The 18,726-nt window shown below is 45.3% G+C and overlaps 1 protein-coding gene across 1 annotated transcript in view; it reads left to right on the top strand.

The window, feature by feature from the left end:
• The window catches only part of LOC149366290 (neprilysin-1-like), a 44,452-nt gene that overhangs the window by 17,387 nt on the left and 8,339 nt on the right, over positions 1-18,726 (top strand). The window contains exons 5-11 of the mRNA XM_089550092.1: positions 1,492-1,700; positions 3,533-3,727; positions 9,854-9,940; positions 11,603-11,733; positions 14,593-14,818; positions 16,159-16,257; positions 18,187-18,264. Coding sequence (XP_089406218.1) covers positions 1,492-1,700; positions 3,533-3,727; positions 9,854-9,940; positions 11,603-11,733; positions 14,593-14,818; positions 16,159-16,257; positions 18,187-18,264 — 1,025 coding nt within the window. The remainder of the gene's footprint in view (positions 1-1,491; positions 1,701-3,532; positions 3,728-9,853; positions 9,941-11,602; positions 11,734-14,592; positions 14,819-16,158; positions 16,258-18,186; positions 18,265-18,726) is intronic.

Genomic DNA, 18,726 nt, shown 5'->3' with positions numbered 1-18,726 from the left:
CTCAGTGAAAAAAATATACGGATTATTTTTCTACTTGAATGGGCACGTGCGCTGTTCTTCGAAACTCTGATCACCCGGGTTAGCCCTTTACCTGTGTTGCTGAGATCTGAGTTCTTATGCTATAAGCTAACCAATTTCTGGGGTCTATTTCGCGTGAATTCAGTCGTCTGTCGTTGGTCACTCAAATATAGCCGCGGCTTTCAAACGTCTGTGGCAAGGGACCAGGGCATTGATTGGTTGCCGACCGGAGCTTACCATTGGCGGAAAATGGATGCAATATACAGACAGTGATGAGGTGCGCATCGCCGTGCTCTGTCAATAGCAGGTGAACCGACCTAACCCTTGGCTGCCATTGGCTAAGATATGCAGCCAATGGTGATGACCGGTGACTCACCACCGAATGGCCGGTTGACTTGCCACAGACGCTTGGAAGCCATGGGTATGCTGGGTGACAGCTGACATGGGACCGAATGGGCACGAAATTGACAACGAAAAATGAAAAGCTGATAGAATACGCCCCTTAGAAGCAATTCTGGAAGTTGCAAGGTCGGAAAGGAAAAAAAGGCCAAGTTCTTCTAACCTTCCCCAGCCTGAGATCACTAGGGTGCGATAGTAGCCGGGGGGCTCGCCCCACAAAGAAACGTATTTGCCTGCGCTAATTCTGGAACAAACGGTATATAAAAATTACGTGGACGTGAGAATGAGCAATGTGGAATCAGACATAAAGCACATGCACATAAATGTTACGCACGTAATAAGCGCCGCCTAGCGCAACGCGCTTGGTAGCGGAACGAGGGATTCACACCAAATTTTCTAAATTACCTAAAAGACCATGGTTAATAGCGCATATTTGCAGTCGTAGCAAGCATCAAGCAGCGGCGGGTAGGGTGGCAGCCGTGAATGACGAAATCCTACAGAGGATATCAACCTGAGGATATCAACTGAGAATGGCGGAATCGCGAACGCACAACGACGCCGCAAGACCCATCTTCTAAATTCTGCGGAATTGTTAAAAGTGTGCCCCAAACAATCTCCAATGCTGAGGGCAGGGACAGAGCTGCCCACAGCGAATGTTGTCTGAATATTTGTTTACTGTGCTTCACGTTTGCCTCATGCTAGAAGCCATGGCTAATGGTCGACTAGTCTTCGAAAGCTGGTGTGAAAAACAGTAAGTAAATGAAGGAACGCAATGTTTGCAAAATCAATAGAAAACTAGTTTCGTTGCGATGGTTCTACCTGGGATACTTTGATCTCCTAAAGTAGCCTGGATGCATGAGCATTAATAACCTGAATCAAAGGGTTGATCCTTGCGTGCATAACGTGGCTCCGAACACCTGTATTTGGTGGAATGTCGAAAAGCCAGGCAAAATTAAATCATATATGAACCACTCCGACTATAGAAGTATTGGTTTTATAGTACTCTTCGCGGCGCAAAAATAACACTTCTTTACCAACTACTTTAAGACACATTCAACGCTTATTCATTTGCAGAAGTTCCACAAATGCCCGACAGGCATGATGCTCTCTTCGAGATAATGAACGTTTCAGCACTCGCCGATTGGCCGGTAACCAGCAACAGTGTAAGCGACGCAAAGCGGATGAAGCACTACGCTGATGTTCTCCTCAAGGTTGGCATGGGTGCTCTCCTTCGTTATGACGTTGCACGAGACAGCAAGAACATTACGGCATACGTCATTCAGGTAAGAAACTTACCGTCAAAGCAGAGTACGAGCAAATCAGCCTTCATCCTAAGATTATTCAATACCGCGCTGAAGAAGAATACAACCGAGCAATAACAGTTACCAAGTAAAACCAGGAAGCGAGTGTGTATTAAGCAGTGCAAATTTTCTTGTCTTGGTATACAATTAAGTAAACTGTACTCTGCCGCATTTTTTGGAGCTAAAAGCATCATCATTATTGTATGATTCGAATATACCATAAAATAGACATGTACAGGTTAATAGGCGAAAGAGCCGAGAATTATTATGCAGTAACATATTCTGTCTATTTTGTCAGCAAATAAAAATATAAAAGCTTTATTAAGCCTCGACCCATACGAATGAGAGCTGTTGGTAGTTTAAAGGGTTCCGAATAGAACCTTTGTTTCAGCAGCATTAGAGCTGGCCAGCATTGATATTAATACACATTTGTGGGGACAGGGAAAATTTTTCAAGGACAATCATATCTGGTATCAGCTCGAAAAAAAATAATGGCATATTTAGCTACCACCTGCGTTTCCCGCAAGTACAAGGTGCTATTTATAGCACAGCTTGAAGAGGAAATACCTGCTTCAGCACCAGCGTTTCCTGTTTGAAGCAATTAAAATGAGAACAGAAGATAAACTTTGAAATTAAACAAAAAAATCTCTGCAACTCGATTTCACTGCCAACGCTGCAAGTGTTAATTAAATAAGAAAGAAGATATCATCTGTTGCTTCTGAGTGGTCAATACTGCAGGTGTTTTCTGCTGCCAAACGTCAGTACCGTCACAAAAGACCGCCGCCACGTTTGTCAGTAGAAGACGCCAACGCGTACGTATGTTGATCTTGCTCGCAACAAAAAGGTAATTAACTTATCCAAAGTGTTTCTTTAATGCCGCGAGAGTCACGAATGCTCTAATTAAGTAAAGGAAATGAGCCACTTAAGATTCCTTAAATATCTTGTGCCTCTCCTAAATAAGGAATGCGTTTACGGTTGGCACGCAAAAGAATTGTTGTCCTGCTATCCTTCCCTGCGTTCTTTTGAGTGCACTCACGAAAATTTACCAGCTTAAACTAAGCCTTCCTGTTTGTACAGTGTGCAGTAGCATGCCTTAGGTTGATTCATATTACTTCTTGTGCATATATATTCTTGACTCTATGTTGTGCTGACTTGAGTAGTATGGATAATTCCGTGTCTCACAGGATTTAGTTTTCGCCTACACACTAGCCACCAAAGTAAAATAAAAATAACCACAAACGAGCTTTCTGGCACGCCAAAAGACCACTGGCTCCACAGGTCATTGGAGGTTTTCAAAAATGAAAAATCAATGATCTCCGGTGTCCAGGAAGAAGCGGTGAGATATCTTTCGTTGCCATAAGAAGATACGTTTTAGCAAGTTTGAGTTGCTTGCGCTGATTGAAACATATAATAATACGATTTGAATATTGTCTGAGGAGCCGCTCGCCATTTCCACTTGCGTCGAGTAATGTGAAAGTAGACTTACGCCAAAAATTGTGACATCACTGAGTGTAGTGGGTGTTCTTGAAAACAACCAGGGCTTGCAGGCTGCGGCAGCATCACCAGTTTTGTGGTAATGTAGGTCGTGGCTTAAACCTTCACTTCGTCTCTGGAGTCGAGAGGCACTGAAACCACTGGTACAAATTGTTTTTTATTAGTTATTCACATTGCTCCTTAGTGTTTTGAGTTGATTTTCTAAGCGACCAGTCATCTCTAAAAAAAAAGAAACAGACAGCTAATAACTGTGTGTCTATACCCCTTTAGGTTCGGTATGATGTCGATCGTTCAGTAAAAATGAACTTTGTTTTCTTCAGATTGACCAAATGACCTTTCCGGTTGTGGGGCGGAATCAACTAATCAATCAAAAGACCAAGCAAAACAAGCCAATCATCGCCGCTTACAAAAGACTAGTAGAAGTTACCCTCAAATTCATGTCTCCGAAAACTAGTCACTCGGAGCTTAAGAATATTGCTAACAGGCTTGTTTCTTTCGAAGGAAAACTGGCTAACGTAAGTAGACAGCCAATTTTGTTTCACACTGCTCTATGCCTCCCTAAGACGTGCACTAGGCGTATTGACTGCGGAGCCTACTGTAGTCTAGGGTTTTGGTGCGTCTTCTCCAAGAGGCTATGTCGTGCTTCTGCAAACAACTTTGTTCGCGTATGCAGCTGTAGCTTTAGTGCAGTTTAACGAACTGTACTCTGTCACAAACATGCTTCTGCTAAATTCGTAGGTATTCTCATTTCCTATCGCATTTGCTACTGTGCGATGTATGTACGATATATCTGGATTGCAGTCAAGTGCCATAGTGGCCATAAAGAGTCCACTGCGTTATGGTATGGTGTACTAGAAGATGGGGTAGTGTGTTCAGGCGCCGCCGCTCACCATGCATTGGCGTGTCGCGGCGCGCGTCGAAAGTGCGGCGGCGCTGCTGTAGCATGGGCTGTCGGGAAAAGGCGCGCTTTTCGTTGTCGTCTGCTAGTCAGTGACGCGTACGCGTGCATTGACGCGGTTGCGTGGTACGCGGCTCACAGAAAGTTTTTCATGTGATCCCTTTCTCGTGCTATAATTGCCGCTGGCCGTCCGACAGTGAAGAAATGCCGAATCGTCGGCGGCAACGGCACTGCTTTACACCTACGTACACAACAGGCTACCATTGGACTAAGGGTGAGCAGCCGTCGCTTTTCGCTGTTCCAAAAGATGAAGCGTGCAGGCAGATCTGGGAGGGGAACTTGCACCGGAAAGACAAGACCCTGGATGAAGCGTACTCGGTATAAGAACTGCACTTCGAGCCATCGTGCATTCTCAGAGATTACGTGCATGTTATAAACGGAGAAGTCCGCATACCACGCGGGAAACCAGAGTTGACGCCGGACACCGTGCCGACGTTGCTTCCCAATAACCCGAGCTAATTGTCATTTTTTTGTCAAGGGCATCAACCAGTCGCAAGAGGCAGGGCGAAAAAAAAACTGCATGCGAAAATCAGCCAATGTTCATAAGCATGCCACCGCGGCCGTCTGATCATGAATTGGTCACGATTTCGAGGTCGCGCTTCCTGCTCGCTGCAGTATGCACAACAGTTTGTTCAGCACCCTTGTGTTCTATCTTTCCTCGGCAGCGGTACCCACTGCAAGTTCTCTGCGTCTGTACACATTGCAGCTATTGGAAAAGAATTTGGAGCCGCACTCTTAGCAAAAGAAAATATGAGGTTGTCGGGAAGAATGCAGGGCAGCCAAAAATTAGTATTTTAACAATGACCTGCAGACTTCATTGTGTTCTTTCTTTTAAAACGTTGTTTCAATTCAATGACATTGTTACAATAAATTAGCGGAGCTGTTTTTCCGCAATTTTGGCTGTTTCGCGGCCGTCTGCTAGTCACTGCTCTTTTTTTTGCTTCGGTGTGCGACTTGTCCTATCGCATTTAATTTTATTTGTCGTGCATGTACAACGACAAACATATACAGGGCACGTTACTGAAGTGTTGGCTTTTAAAAGGACCAAAAATATTGGGTGCAATATGCACAGAACGCACCGCCGCGTATCGGGAGGAGTGCATGCAGTGACAGCCCGTGCTCTGGTGGCGCCGTCTCGTGGCTTTCGACATCAACAGCGACAGCCGCGAGTCCTCCCTGAACACACTACCCCATATTCTAGTACACCATAGTTATGGATGCTTGTTGGATTCGTGATGAGCATGATTAATTATGCTCAGTTCACTACGGCTCCATAATATTTGTGCTTAAATAGCAGAAAATGCTAGCGGGAGGAGCAAATTTTTCAGGTGGTCTTTGAAGGAGTGTTTTCAATACTAATGAGTGTAAATGCTCCATGTTTTGTTATTCAGGTTTATTTTGCGATTACGCAGGGAATGGAAGTTTCTAAATAGGGGAAAGTATAAAAAATATTATTGACCTGCAGTGCTTGGTGGTATGTGGATTTCATCTGACTGTGCGCCTCTGTTTTAAAGTCCAGTATATGAAACACCAACGGTGCCTCCCCCCCCCCCATACTACAAATGAAAAGCAAAATGACAGGCTAACACCTTACATAAAATAAAATACGAGTGGGGGAGGTTTGTATGCAGTGTTAACGAAAGTCAAAAGAAAACATTCGACAGAAGTCTGTCTGGTTGGGAAATTTAATGTTAGGAGAAGGTAAGTGACGCCAACCAAGTAAAATACAGGAAAAACACGACGTTTCGGGACCGGCTCGGCCCCTTCTTCACGGTGTGACTACGGGCGAGCGCAGCTTGGCTTTTTAAGCCCCTGTGTGGAGGACCTGCGGGTCAATGGCCGCAGCCCATGGACGTAGGATGAGGGGAGAGTCCCCAGGGAACGATTAACATTCTCTCGTGTTTGCTGTATGTGCCACGACTCGAGTAGAAGCCTCCTGCGTGGGTTAGCTTCCGTTTCCAATACAATGGTGCTGTCGAAGTCAATTGGGTGGTCACACCCTTCACAGTGTTCGGCCACGGCGCTGCGTTGACGATTCATGTGACGGACGTCCGCTTTGTGTTGGTTCATCCTTTCCGCGAAGTTCTTCGTTTCCCCTATGTACGACGCCGGGCAGACGGAACACGGAATTTTGTACACGACGCCCTGGGCCTTTTCTCTGGGCTGCCGGTTTTTTGGGCGGGGGAGAAGGCGACCGATAGTGCTGGTCGGTTTGTGCGTTGTCAGCACCCCTTCTTTTCCGAGAATGCGACCGAGCGTCTCGCTCACGCCTCTCACGTAGGGGATGCAAACACGTTTCCGCTTCTGGCATGCGTCTGAGGAAATAATAGACCGGATTTTGTTTTGCCTTTCTTGTTTCCTGATAATGCGCCGGATGAATGAGCTTGGGTAGCCGTTCTTTTGGAGGTCAGAAATGACTCGGTTCTTCTCCTTCCTTTTTTCTTCACTTGAGGAACATATGGAGTCGGCTCTCTTCAGTAATGACGTCACGACAGATGCTTTGTGCGGGATGGGATGGTTCGAATCGAAATGTAGGTACCGTCCTGTGTGGGTTGGCTTCCTGTGCACCGAGGACTGCAGGCCTTTGTCGTGCCTTGTAAGTAGGACATCCAGAAAAGGCAGGCTGCCCTGCTGTTCATGCTCAACAGTAAATTGTATGGCCGGTTCAACTGAATTTAGATGACTCTGGAGGTTTTCTATCTCTGAGGTTTTCACCACACAAAAGCAGTCGTCTACATAACGGAGGAATAACTTTGGCTTGGGATTAAAGGAGGAGAGGGCCCGGCTTTCGACGTCTTCCATGGTTAGGTTAGCCACTGTGACTGAAATTGATGCCCCCATAGCAGTTCCGGTTGTTTGCTTGAAAAATTCTCCGTTGTAGGTGAAAAAGGTACTGCGCAGACAGAGGTCGAGAAGGCGACATACCTCATCGACGTTGAGTGGAGTTCTCTCGTGCAGCGTTTGGTCGTTTTCGAGTGCGCGGCGAGCAACGGACACAGCAAGGGGAACCGGTACGCAGGTAAATAGCGACACCACGTCAAACGAGACTAGGCCTTCGTCTTCCTCCACGGTAAGGTTCGAGACAAGTTGGACGAAATGCCGCGAATTCTGTACATGCGTGGGTGTTCTGCCGGCCAGCGGCGCCAGTACCTTGTGCAGGTAGTCAGAGAGACGTCGCAGAGGATACAGGGTGAAGTCTACAATTGGCCGAAGGGGGACGCCAGGTTTGTGAGTTTTAGGTAGCCCGTAAAAACCTGGAGCTGAGCCGTTTCTGGAGATGAGGCGGAGGTAAAGCCATTTGAAATCAGGATGCCGCTTGAACATCTCTGCCAGGGTTTTGTTGAGTGTTGCCTGAGTGTTTGAAGTCGGATCCTTGCGAACCTTCTCATACGCCCCACTGCTCAAAAGGGCTGACGCCTTCTCCTCGTAGTCGCGTCGGTCCATCACCACTGTAGAGTTGCCCTTGTCTGCCGGGAGTATGACGATGTCGGTGTCGTCCCTGAGACCGCGTAGGGCTTTTCGTTCCAGTTGAGACAGATTGCTCGGAAATTTGGGGGGTACCTTGGCGATGACACCAATCGCTTTCAGGCGGACCTCTTCCCTGACGTGCGGCTCCAGGTGCTGGATCGCATCTTCAACAGCCGCGACTAGTTTTGGGAGGGCGGGACCAGATGATATGTTGAATCCATGTCCTTTTGCGAGAACAGAGGATTCCAGGTTTTTACGGGCTACCTAAAACTCACAAACCTGGCGTCCCCCTTCGGCCAATTGTAGACTTCACCCTGTCTCCTCTGCGACGTCTCTCTGACTACCTGCACAAGGTACTGGCGCCGCTGGCCGGCAGAACACCCACGCATGTACAGAATTCGCGGCATTTCGTCCAACTTGTCTCGAACCTTACCGTGGAGGAAGACGAAGGCCTAGTCTCGTTTGACGTGGTGTCGCTATTTACCTGCGTACCGGTTCCCCTTGCTGTGTCCGTTGCTCGCCGCGCACTCGAAAACGACCAAACGCTGCACGAGAGAACTCCACTCAACGTCGATGAGGTATGTCGCCTTCTCGACCTCTGTCTGCGCAGTACCTTTTTCACCTACAACGGAGAATTTTTCAAGCAAACAACCGGAACTGCTATGGGGGCATCAATTTCAGTCACAGTGGCTAACCTAACCATGGAAGACGTCGAAAGCCGGGCCCTCTCCTCCTTTAATCCCAAGCCAAAGTTATTCCTCCGTTATGTAGACGACTGCTTTTGTGTGGTGAAAACCTCAGAGATAGAAAACCTCCAGAGTCATCTAAATTCAGTTGAACCGGCCATACAATTTACTGTTGAGCATGAACAGCAGGGCAGCCTGCCTTTTCTGGATGTCCTACTTACAAGGCACGACAAAGGCCTGCAGTCCTCGGTGCACAGGAAGCCAACCCACACAGGACGGTACCTACATTTCGATTCGAACCATCCCATCCCGCACAAAGCATCTGTCGTGACGTCATTACTGAAGAGAGCCGACTCCATATGTTCCTCAAGTGAAGAAAAAAGGAAGGAGAAGAACCGAGTCATTTCTGACCTCCAAAAGAACGGCTACCCAAGCTCATTCATCCGGCGCATTATCAGGAAACAAGAAAGGCAAAACAAAATCCGGTCTATTATTTCCTCAGACGCATGCCAGAAGCGGAAACGTGTTTGCATCCCCTACGTGAGAGGCGTGAGCGAGACGCTCGGTCGCATTCTCGGAAAAGAAGGGGTGCTGACAACGCACAAACCGACCAGCACTATCGGTCGCCTTCTCCCCCGCCCAAAAAACCGGCAGCCCAGAGAAAAGGCCCAGGGCGTCGTGTACAAAATTCCGTGTTCCGTCTGCCCGGCGTCGTACATAGGGGAAACGAAGAACTTCGCGGAAAGGATGAACCAACACAAAGCGGACGTCCGTCACATGAATCGTCAACGCAGCGCCGTGGCCGAACACTGTGAAGGGTGTGACCACCCAATTGACTTCGACAGCACCATTGTATTGGAAACGGAAGCTAACCCACGCAGGAGGCTTCTACTCGAGTCGTGGCACATACAGCAAACACGAGAGAATGTTAATCGTTCCCTGGGGACTCTCCCCTCATCCTACGTCCATGGGCTGCGGCCATTGACCCGCAGGTCCTCCACACAGGGGCTTAAAAAGCCAAGCTGCGCTCGCCCGTAGTCACACCGTGAAGAAGGGGCCGAGCCGGTCCCGAAACGTCGTGTTTTTCCTGTATTTTACTTGGTTGGCGTCACTTACCTTCTCCTAACATTAACGAAAGTCCCAAGCCGGCAGTGTGCAATGCAGTGTCCTGTAATCCGGCAGTCCTTGCGCCATTGAAGCTTCAAGTTTCGGTGGGCTAACCCTGCCGTTGGCCCTGTGATCTGTTATCGTCGTTCATTTTAATATTTTTTACTTCAAAAGATTTCATATCTGCTCGACTACTCAGCGTAACAATAAATCTTTCGTTCAGATGCTCTTTACGATCGCGGTACGTTGAGATAACAGCGCACATATCTAGCCGTAAAAATGGACCAAGTTTAAAGTATATTTTTAAATGTGCTCTTGATTATCTGCGTTCTGTTTTCTCCGTGCTGCACCAATGAACTGGTCGCTATGATGGAGCTCAAACACTGATCCTTGATATTTTACAAATTTTCAAACAATTACAGCTGACTGGAAGCAATGAAGAAAGAAGAGACATGTTTTCTATCTATCATCGAACAACTATAACAACTCTGCAAAGGAACTACACGAGCGTAAGTACTTGAATGCATGGCTCCGGGAAGCAGACGTGCTTGTCTCGTGTTCTATTCGATGACAACGAAAAATTCGCTGTGGCTCAGCTTGATTAAGCGCGGTAATTGCGAAAGCAATATCCGTACCTACGCTGGTAAAGCTGGTAGTGTAACTGGTGGTGGTGCTTGTGGTTAGACTTGTGGTGATGCATCGGTTATACAATCCAATCCATTTCAATCCAATCCAATCAAATCCAATCAAATCCAATCCACTCCTATCCTATCCAATCCAATCCACTCCACCTAAAATCCAGTCCAATCTAATCTAATCAAATCAAATCTAATCTAATCTAATCCAGTCCAGTTCAACCCAGTCCAATCCAATCTAATCAAATCTAATGCAATGAAGGTCAAGTGAAGGTCAATGGTGGTCACCGCCGCGGCACGGCAAAGGCGTGAAAGTGCAAGTAGTATTGCTTTCGCAATAAAAACAGCGCAAACTTCACGAAGGACGCAGGAAGGAGAGACGAGACACAGGCGCTGATGGAAAAAATTGCGCGAGACCGCCGATATTAAAACCTCTACAACCACCTTCTGCGCAAAATTCTCTTCAAATGTGTGCGATAATTTGGCCACCAACTGCGAGACTAAAACATACAGATAAAATAAAGACATGGGGACATCGCTATTCTTGTGGTTTATACGCCTGTAGCATCCACTCATCTTGTGCTCAACGGATTTTTACTATGCATATAATACCCAGCAATTCTGGACAAAAGTATTTTGGGCGGGAAACCGTTTATGATCGCAATTCTTTCAGATAATATAACATTTCGCTATAACAATCAATCTAACCGCTGATCACCCGACGGCAGCCTTGCACCTCTTTTTCTATTAACGCTTCTCCTATCGTTAAAAGCGTCCCCCCTTTGGTTTTCTATGGCAGTCTTAACTTTTCGATGCTATCAATGGAAACGCTTTAAAAGAAGTATTTTGCTATTTATAATAAGAAAAATGGACCATTACCTTTAATATTTTCATAGCAGCGTTTTACAATTTTAAATTTTCGATATTTTTATCCAAGAATGTAGGACTTGATCTTCTTTGAAATATTTAGTTACATGGCGGATGAAAGAATGGGAATACTGCTTTCGAAAGAGTGCCGCCAATTTTAGCACTTCTTATGTAACACTTTTATAACACTACCTCAACAACACATCTAATTGGCCCAATAATCGGAAATATATTGGCCCAATAACGAAAATATATTGGCAAAGGCGGATCCTACATAGCACCAGTGATTTCCAATATTGGGCCAATCACCAGGGCTGCTTGGGCATTTGCCCCATTAAAAACTGGCAGAGGAACCCGTGCACACATAGTATACTGCAGACACAACTCACTGACGCCACTGAATCCACTTCTTTTTAACCAACCGCTGCATATAAAAATCAACTCTGTTCCAACTCTGCAACCATTGATCGCTTGCTGAAAACAACCCAAAACCTCCGGGATCACTAGCCTCTAGCTTTACAACATATCGGCACTTTCAGCAACAAAAGCACTATTAGAAGTGCTTCTGTAACATCCCAACGTCAGTACATGCTAGAAACCATTAGCTTTTGTAGTTTAAGGTGCAAATTTACATTTCCTAAAATTTTAATGCGTCACAATTCTCGCCAGTTTCCTATTCTAGGTGTTCTGAACAAGGAGTTCATCAAAGGCGACATAGTTCTGACAGAAGACGAAACAATAGAAGTATACGCTTTGGAATACTACAGAAAAATGGTCAAGTTGCTGGAGAAAACCAATCCGTAAGGATTCCACTATAATTCAAATGCCTACTGCTGTGTAAAAAAATTCGCTGTGGCTTAGCTTGGTTAAGCCCGGTAATTGTGAAAGCAATATCCGTAAGTACGCCATGGTACAGCTGGTAGCGTAGCTGGTGGTGGTGCTTGTGATTAGACTTGTGGTGATGCATCGGTTATATAATCCAGTCCAACCCACTCCACTCCAATCCACTCCACTCCACTCCAATGCAATGTAATCTAATCTAATCTAATCTAATTCAATTCAATTCAATTCAATCAAATCCAATTAACTCTAATACAATCCACTCCTATCCAATCCAGTCCAATCCAATGCAATCTAATCTAATTCAATCCAATTTAATCTAATCTAATCCAATCCAGTCCAGTCCAATACAATCTAATCTAATCTAATCCAATCTAATGCAATCAAGGTCAAATGAAGGTCAGTGGTGGTCACCGCCGCGGCACGATGGTGGTCCCCGGCCGCGGCACGGCAAAGGCGTGAAAGTGCAAGTAGTATTGCTTTCGCAATAAAAAAGAAAGTGAAATTGCTCTAGTGTCATGCAGCAAAATGGGCGGTAAATGCAAGAAATGGGTGGTAGTGGTAGCGGGAGTGGAGAAGTTCGTGCCAATCGGTACTTCGAAACATTATTAGGAATAAAAGAACACTGAACAGAGGGGAGAGCACACGCTTCATTCTGGCGCTTCGCACTCTGCCCGTGTTCCTTTTTCGTTTTAGTGGGGAAGCACTGTTTCGCTGGGTTAACCTCTAACAAGATCTTGCGATGTTCGAGGTGGTGCGCCAAGTTAAATAAAATTAAATAAAGTGAATATCAACGACGAGGATTGAAACCCGCAGCGGCGCGAACGTACCAGCTTTGCTGCCCACTACACGAGAGCAGTGGGCTATCACCGCATCCGAACAAATCGCATGTTAAACTGCAACCCACTTTCGTGCTGTGTATTGCACATCGACTTCGCCAACTCCCTGAGTCACTGGCTCCCTGGGTCAGTGGATACCTCAATCCCGCTTTCAGGTACGTAGCGGTGGTGTCCACCAGAAAAAAAAAGCTTTGTTTTCGCTCAATTTTCCAGTGATCAATGCTAAACTGCAAGCCAATGTTTTCTCTGGTTTGCAGACATTGCGGAAAATAAAGAAAGTTCTATTAAGTAGTACTCTAGAATAGGCACACGCCTGTAAAATAATTATACATGCAATATAAGTATCATCCTGCTCTGAGAAATTACAAACAGCAGATGTTTACTTGTGTCGATTAAAAAAAAAGCAAAACGTTGAAGTGTTCACTGTTGGCGTCTGTACTGTATTTCATGAACCACTTAGGCCAAATAGTGTAGCATACTATGATTATTTTTTGAACGAGAATTCTATGTCTGATTTACTGGAGGGTTTTTGGACAATCAATATCTAGGTCGGAAGGGCCACACCCAAAATGACATGTGGAGAAAATTAATGGTTTCAAAGTGGCAGACGATCGCATCGCGCTGATCCTTAAATCGTGAGTCGTCTTTTAGACAGCCCATCTTTCACTACCTAATGCAGAATGATAATATTTGACCCGAGGAGCATATACCACACATTTCCCTTTAAAATGGACTAGAGTAAAAATGCTCTAGGGATTAGAGGCATGGTGTCGTTAGGCTGTTGTAGAGAACCAGAAGGTGGTTTACCGCCAATGCTATGCTCGGAGGAGCCTCCAAAATAATTAAGTGTTGATATCAAGCACGTAGTTTGCTTCTGGGTTGTGCCTTTCGAGATCATGGAAGGGTAATAACTAGTAGAATAAGAATGGGGTGGAGCGCATATGGCGGGTTATCTCAGATCATGATTGGCAGTTTACCAATATCCCTCAAGAGAAAAGTATACAACAGGTGTATCTTACCGGTACTCACCTATGGGGCAGAAACGTGGAGGCTAAAAAGGGTTCAGCTTAAGTTAAGAACAACGCAGGGAGCTATGGAGAGAAAAATGATAGGTGTAACATTAAGAGATCGGAAGAGGGCAGAGTGGGTGAGGGAACAAACGCGCGTTAATGATATCCTAGTTGAGATCAAGAGGAAGAAGTGGGCTTGGGCAGGGCATGTAATGCGAAGGAAAGATAACCGCTGGTCCTTAAGGGTAACGCAGTGGATTCCAAGAGAAGGCAAACGTATCAGGGGGTGGCAGAAAATTAGGTGGGCGGATGAGATTAAGAAATTTGCGGGAATATGGTGGCCGCGGCTGGCGAAGGACAAGGTTAATTGGAGAGACATGAGAGGGGCCTTCGTCCTGCAGTGGGCGGAGTCGGGCTGATGATGATGATAATGACGATGATGATGTGCGTTGTTTTATTCGTTCGCTTTCCTGAGGAGGAGCACTAATACGAAAAAACAATCCGCGCTTACATCCTTCGTCCTGCTTTATCGTGAGAGTTCGACGTACAGAAACAAGTTCCGGAGCCCAATGTTGTTAGGCAAGCTGGACTTACAAGCTCTTAATATATGATTTTTGGAAAAAAATATCAAGTTTATATCGCGTCAACATTCTTTCCTTGGGGGAATTTTTCGACCAAAAAATCACGGGTGACGGTCAGGTTTGGCACAAAAAGACCATTCTTACCAACGAACTCTCCTGTTTGTTCAGTTCTCTTCACAGCCTTTTGCTTAACCCAGAGAACGTGTAGAGAAGAATTTCAATAGCGGGGAATGCGGTCTATCGCCTCTGAAACTTGGTGCCATTTCTTTTTCTTTTATTCTGAAGTGTGCAGCAGTTTTAGTGTTGAAGCTACAGAATGCAATACGTTATGAAAAAAAAATTATGCAAAATGTTTGCACAAATAATATCTGCATATGTTAACTTCGCAGTGTGACGTTGTTCAACTTCATCGGTCTTCGTGTCATGTTCACATGGGCTGAGCATGCATCGAAGAGCATCAGAGACGCTTTCTTCGAGCTCAGAAAGGCTACATCAGGAATTGAGAAGAGGAGGCCTCGCTGGGAAGAGTGCACAGTATTGATGAATAGAGCGATGAAGGAGATCACTGGCTATCTCTACGTGAAAGAAAAATTCAGCCCCGAAGCGAAGAACGAGGTAAACCCGGAAAATTTTCTTTTCTATTGCGCGAGCCTACCACTGCGCATCTGTGCAGAAGGGGAGAAGGAAAAGTACTGCCACTTTACCTTTGCAAAAAAAAATGAAACTCCGGCACCACGCCCGCAAATGGCATCACGCGCTTCATGTAAAGAATGTTAGAAAGAAAAAAAATACCAGGTGTTAGTTGAAGGGGTTTCAGGAATTTTCAAAACTAGGCCTTTTGGGGGGAATATATGGTTTTTGTGGCATAATATTATCAGTGTTGGCAGACACCGGAATGTTACTAGGGTTTCTTTATTCCGTCCCTAATACTGCTAGACTCACGTCTTGATTACCTAAAGCAAAATTTTCTTATCCAATCCTAACCAAGCACAGGCGTTCCGCATGTGTGTAAAGATTGGTCAACTACGTATTATGCAGGAAATTTTCGGTTTGTCGTTGATGAAAGTACTGTGCTTATCAAGTAATAAAATGGGAGCAACTTTAAAAAAATAGCACAGTAATATCTGTACTTCCTCAGAACAAGGCTAATCTCATACTCTCAATAGTAAAAAAGGCGTTCCTGTTCACGCCGGAAAACCGGAAAGAAGACACAGAAGGCTCACTCAAGTTAAATAACTATAAGGGCCCTATCGTAGTGGTCGTCAAATGCAAAGGGTCTTCTTCCAAACGGATACGTCCGAAATAAAAAATTGGATTGCCCACGCTTGAGAAGGAATTATCTTCAGCATACACTGCAGTAATTCCTTTTGTTTCTATTTTTTCATGCGCATTGTTATAGACAGAAACCACGACTCGCTGGCAGGGCAAATCATAGAAGCACATCAAGGCATCAGCGCGAATTTATCAGCGGACCTCCCCTAGCGCAGTCGAAAAGGAAGAATGTTCCCTTGACTGAATATTGACAGGTCCCAAAGTATAATTATACTGTAGGTAGAGATCACCGTTGCCAGCTCATCGAATCAGTTGTTTTGCTGAACTACATTGCAAAAAAACACAAAATGGGTTTATGGGTTTATAGGCGTTTAACTTCCCAAAGCGACTCAGGATACGAGGGACGCCGTAGTGAAGAGCTCCGGAAATTTCCACCACCTGGAGTTCTTTAACGTGCACTGACATCGCACAGTACACGGGTCTGTAGAATTTCTCCTCCATCGAAATTCGACCGCCGCACCGGGATCGAACCAGCATCTTTCGAGTCAAAATGCGCCCCTACAGTCAGTGCAGTGTCATTGCCTGGTGACGTGACAGCCATGAGCTGTCACGTCACCTTCGGAAGCCACAGGAGCCAAGAAAAATAATATTTAGCGTTATAAATAAACGTTTCTTTACTTCAGGTAGAAGACCTAGTCGTCAGGCTGAAAGAAGTATTCCAAGAGTCAGTTCAGGGCAACCGCTGGATGGATAAAGCAACTAAAGCCAAAGCGCTGCTTAAGGTGCGTAATAAAAGTTTTCTCCACAGGTTATGCAAAATTACATACCTTCCTTGGTCTTACCTTGTTAACTGCGTTCACCTCACCTCATTTTGTTTCGTGGTTCTAGCATCCGCCGAATATGCAGGAGGTCCGTGGTTTGGACCCAGTTCCGACGGGTACTCAATTATCTATAATGGAGACATGCTTTCACCAGACCTGGTTCTCGGTTTTCCCAGGACAAAAAACTTGGACAAAGTTTTGTAGCTGTAATTGATATGTGAATGCTAAAAATGTTGTGCCCTCCCCACGGCTATTTCTCGACATTTCTATTTCACTATGTTATTTATTTTGTTTTTCGTGGTGCAGAAAATCGCAAGGTTTTATTCAGTTCACTGTTATGAAGCACCTGCACAGAACCGATTCGGCAATATGCATTCGTTATAGTGCAGAGAAATTATTTTTGGTCGCTATCTTCTTTTCGCACCGGTTGTTTTTTCTTATGTTTCTCTTTTTTCTGGTTACACCTTGGGATCACTCCCGTGGCATAAAACGATGGCTTCTGCTTTCAAGACTGGTGCTTGCTTGTATAACGTGTTTGGCAAAGTATTCTTGCTCTAGTGGATGCCATGATCTAAATAGAAATGCATGCGCTCTCTTTCGAATGTCCCTGCTGAAAAACGCGTTTGCTCGTAAACATATATGTTCACAGCCGAAACAAAGTGCTCAAGAAATTTCCGCCCGCCTCCTGGGTAGATGAGGCTCAAGAGCGCAGCAAGCGTTCGTTACTGCGGAAATTTGTCTTTAGAAGCGCATCGCGGGCAGTATGAGCTACACCGCGCTAGCGTCTGCCCGGGCGCTTGCGTGGTGTAGCTCATACTGAGCGCGATAGTACTGAATCGCTCCTTGTAGACAGTTTTCAAGCTAAGAACTATTACTTATACGATACAAATACTAAGAACAGCAGAAATTCAGGGGGCACTTTGGCTCTCTAAAGTGCTGCAAGGCGAAAGCGTTTCCTGGCGCACTGTCTGTTCCTATTTATTTTTTTTTCATATTTTTTTGCTCTTTTTCTTATTTTATTGTTTTATTTTTATTTTCATACCTTATTTTCATTTTGTTTTCATTTTGGTTTATTTTCTTATTTTTATTTTTTTATCTTTCCTTTCCTTCACTTTATTCCTTTTAATTTATTTATGAAACCCATGCATCCACTAGATGCGCCTTTATTCATGCTCAAACCTTGAGCCTTCGTGGCGGAGTGGTAGCGTCTCCGCTTCAAATGCCAAAGGCTCCGGTTCGATTCCAACCCTCGGCGCAGCTTCTTTTTAGGCAGTGACGCCGTAAGGCGGACAAATCTGCCGGCGCGTCTGTCGACACGGCTGCCGACGCGTCTGTCGACACGGCTGCCACAGCGTCTGCTAACGACAGTATGAGGTATTAAAGGCTTTCGCCTTAAAAAACATTAAATTTTCTTCACGTAGTTGTTGCCGATGCTGGAAGATATTATCGCTATTTCAGAGAAAATTCCCCACATGAGTGAACGGAGGCAAGGAGCTGAGAGGATACCAACTTATTTCCAGGGTCCAGCCCAGATGTGCATTTTTCTTCTTGAGATGCCTTACGAAGTGGCCCTAGAAAGTATTTTATTTTAAGACATGATCACTGAAGGAGCTAAACTCGGATGATGGAACACTTGCGCTAGCTTTTCGCCGCGGTCATGAAGAATAGCTGTGAAAGCCGCTGGAAAGAGAAAAGAAAGTTTCACTTTCTCAGTGGTTTGCCACCTGTAAAAAAAATGAAAAAAAAACAGTAATTTGTTGGCAGCGGAGTTTGGGACAGCACTTGTTGACTACACAGGTTTTCTTTCTTTTTTTCGAAGGGATTGGGCTGGAACCACGAAATGCCTTTATTGAAGTATGCATGATTCCAGAATTTTTTCTCCTATTCCAGCTGAGAAAAATGGAAGCTAAAATTGCTTACCCATCATGGGGTCTCAATTTGGAATTTCTCGAAGGCCTCTACAACAACGTAAGTGTCTGCTTTCCACCATTTCACAAAAACGCGAACTTCCAGTGTGATTGATTGATTGATTGATTGATTACAAACATCTTTATTTCTTCAATGTTCTCAGAACATGTGGGTGGGCCGCCTAGTCCGGTAGTCCACTGGCTGCTGCTGCTGCGCTGGCCCTCCCCACCAGCCAGTGCTGACGGTCAGGATCATCGCTGAGCAGAATAGCCTCCCACTGCTCCTCCGAGGGGTTGGGAATGGGGTCAACTAAGGCGTCTCTACCTATTAGAGACAAGCAGTGGGAAAAACGCACAACCGCAGCAGTTAAAAATTGAACTGAATGAAATTACTACGACTAAGGTGGTCTTGTTTAATCACTTTTCTGTTGCTGAACCACGAGACTGGGATTGCAAAATGTTAGAACGGCTAAATATATCGACACACATGCATTGGCCTTAAAGTATTAGACTGATTTCAACC

This window comes from Amblyomma mixtum, chromosome 1, assembly GCF_055824585.1.
Source record: "Amblyomma mixtum isolate Tamu chromosome 1, ASM5582458v1, whole genome shotgun sequence".
Lineage (NCBI taxonomy): Eukaryota > Metazoa > Arthropoda > Arachnida > Ixodida > Ixodidae > Amblyomma > Amblyomma mixtum.
This window is presented reverse-complemented; position numbering and strand designations above follow the sequence as displayed.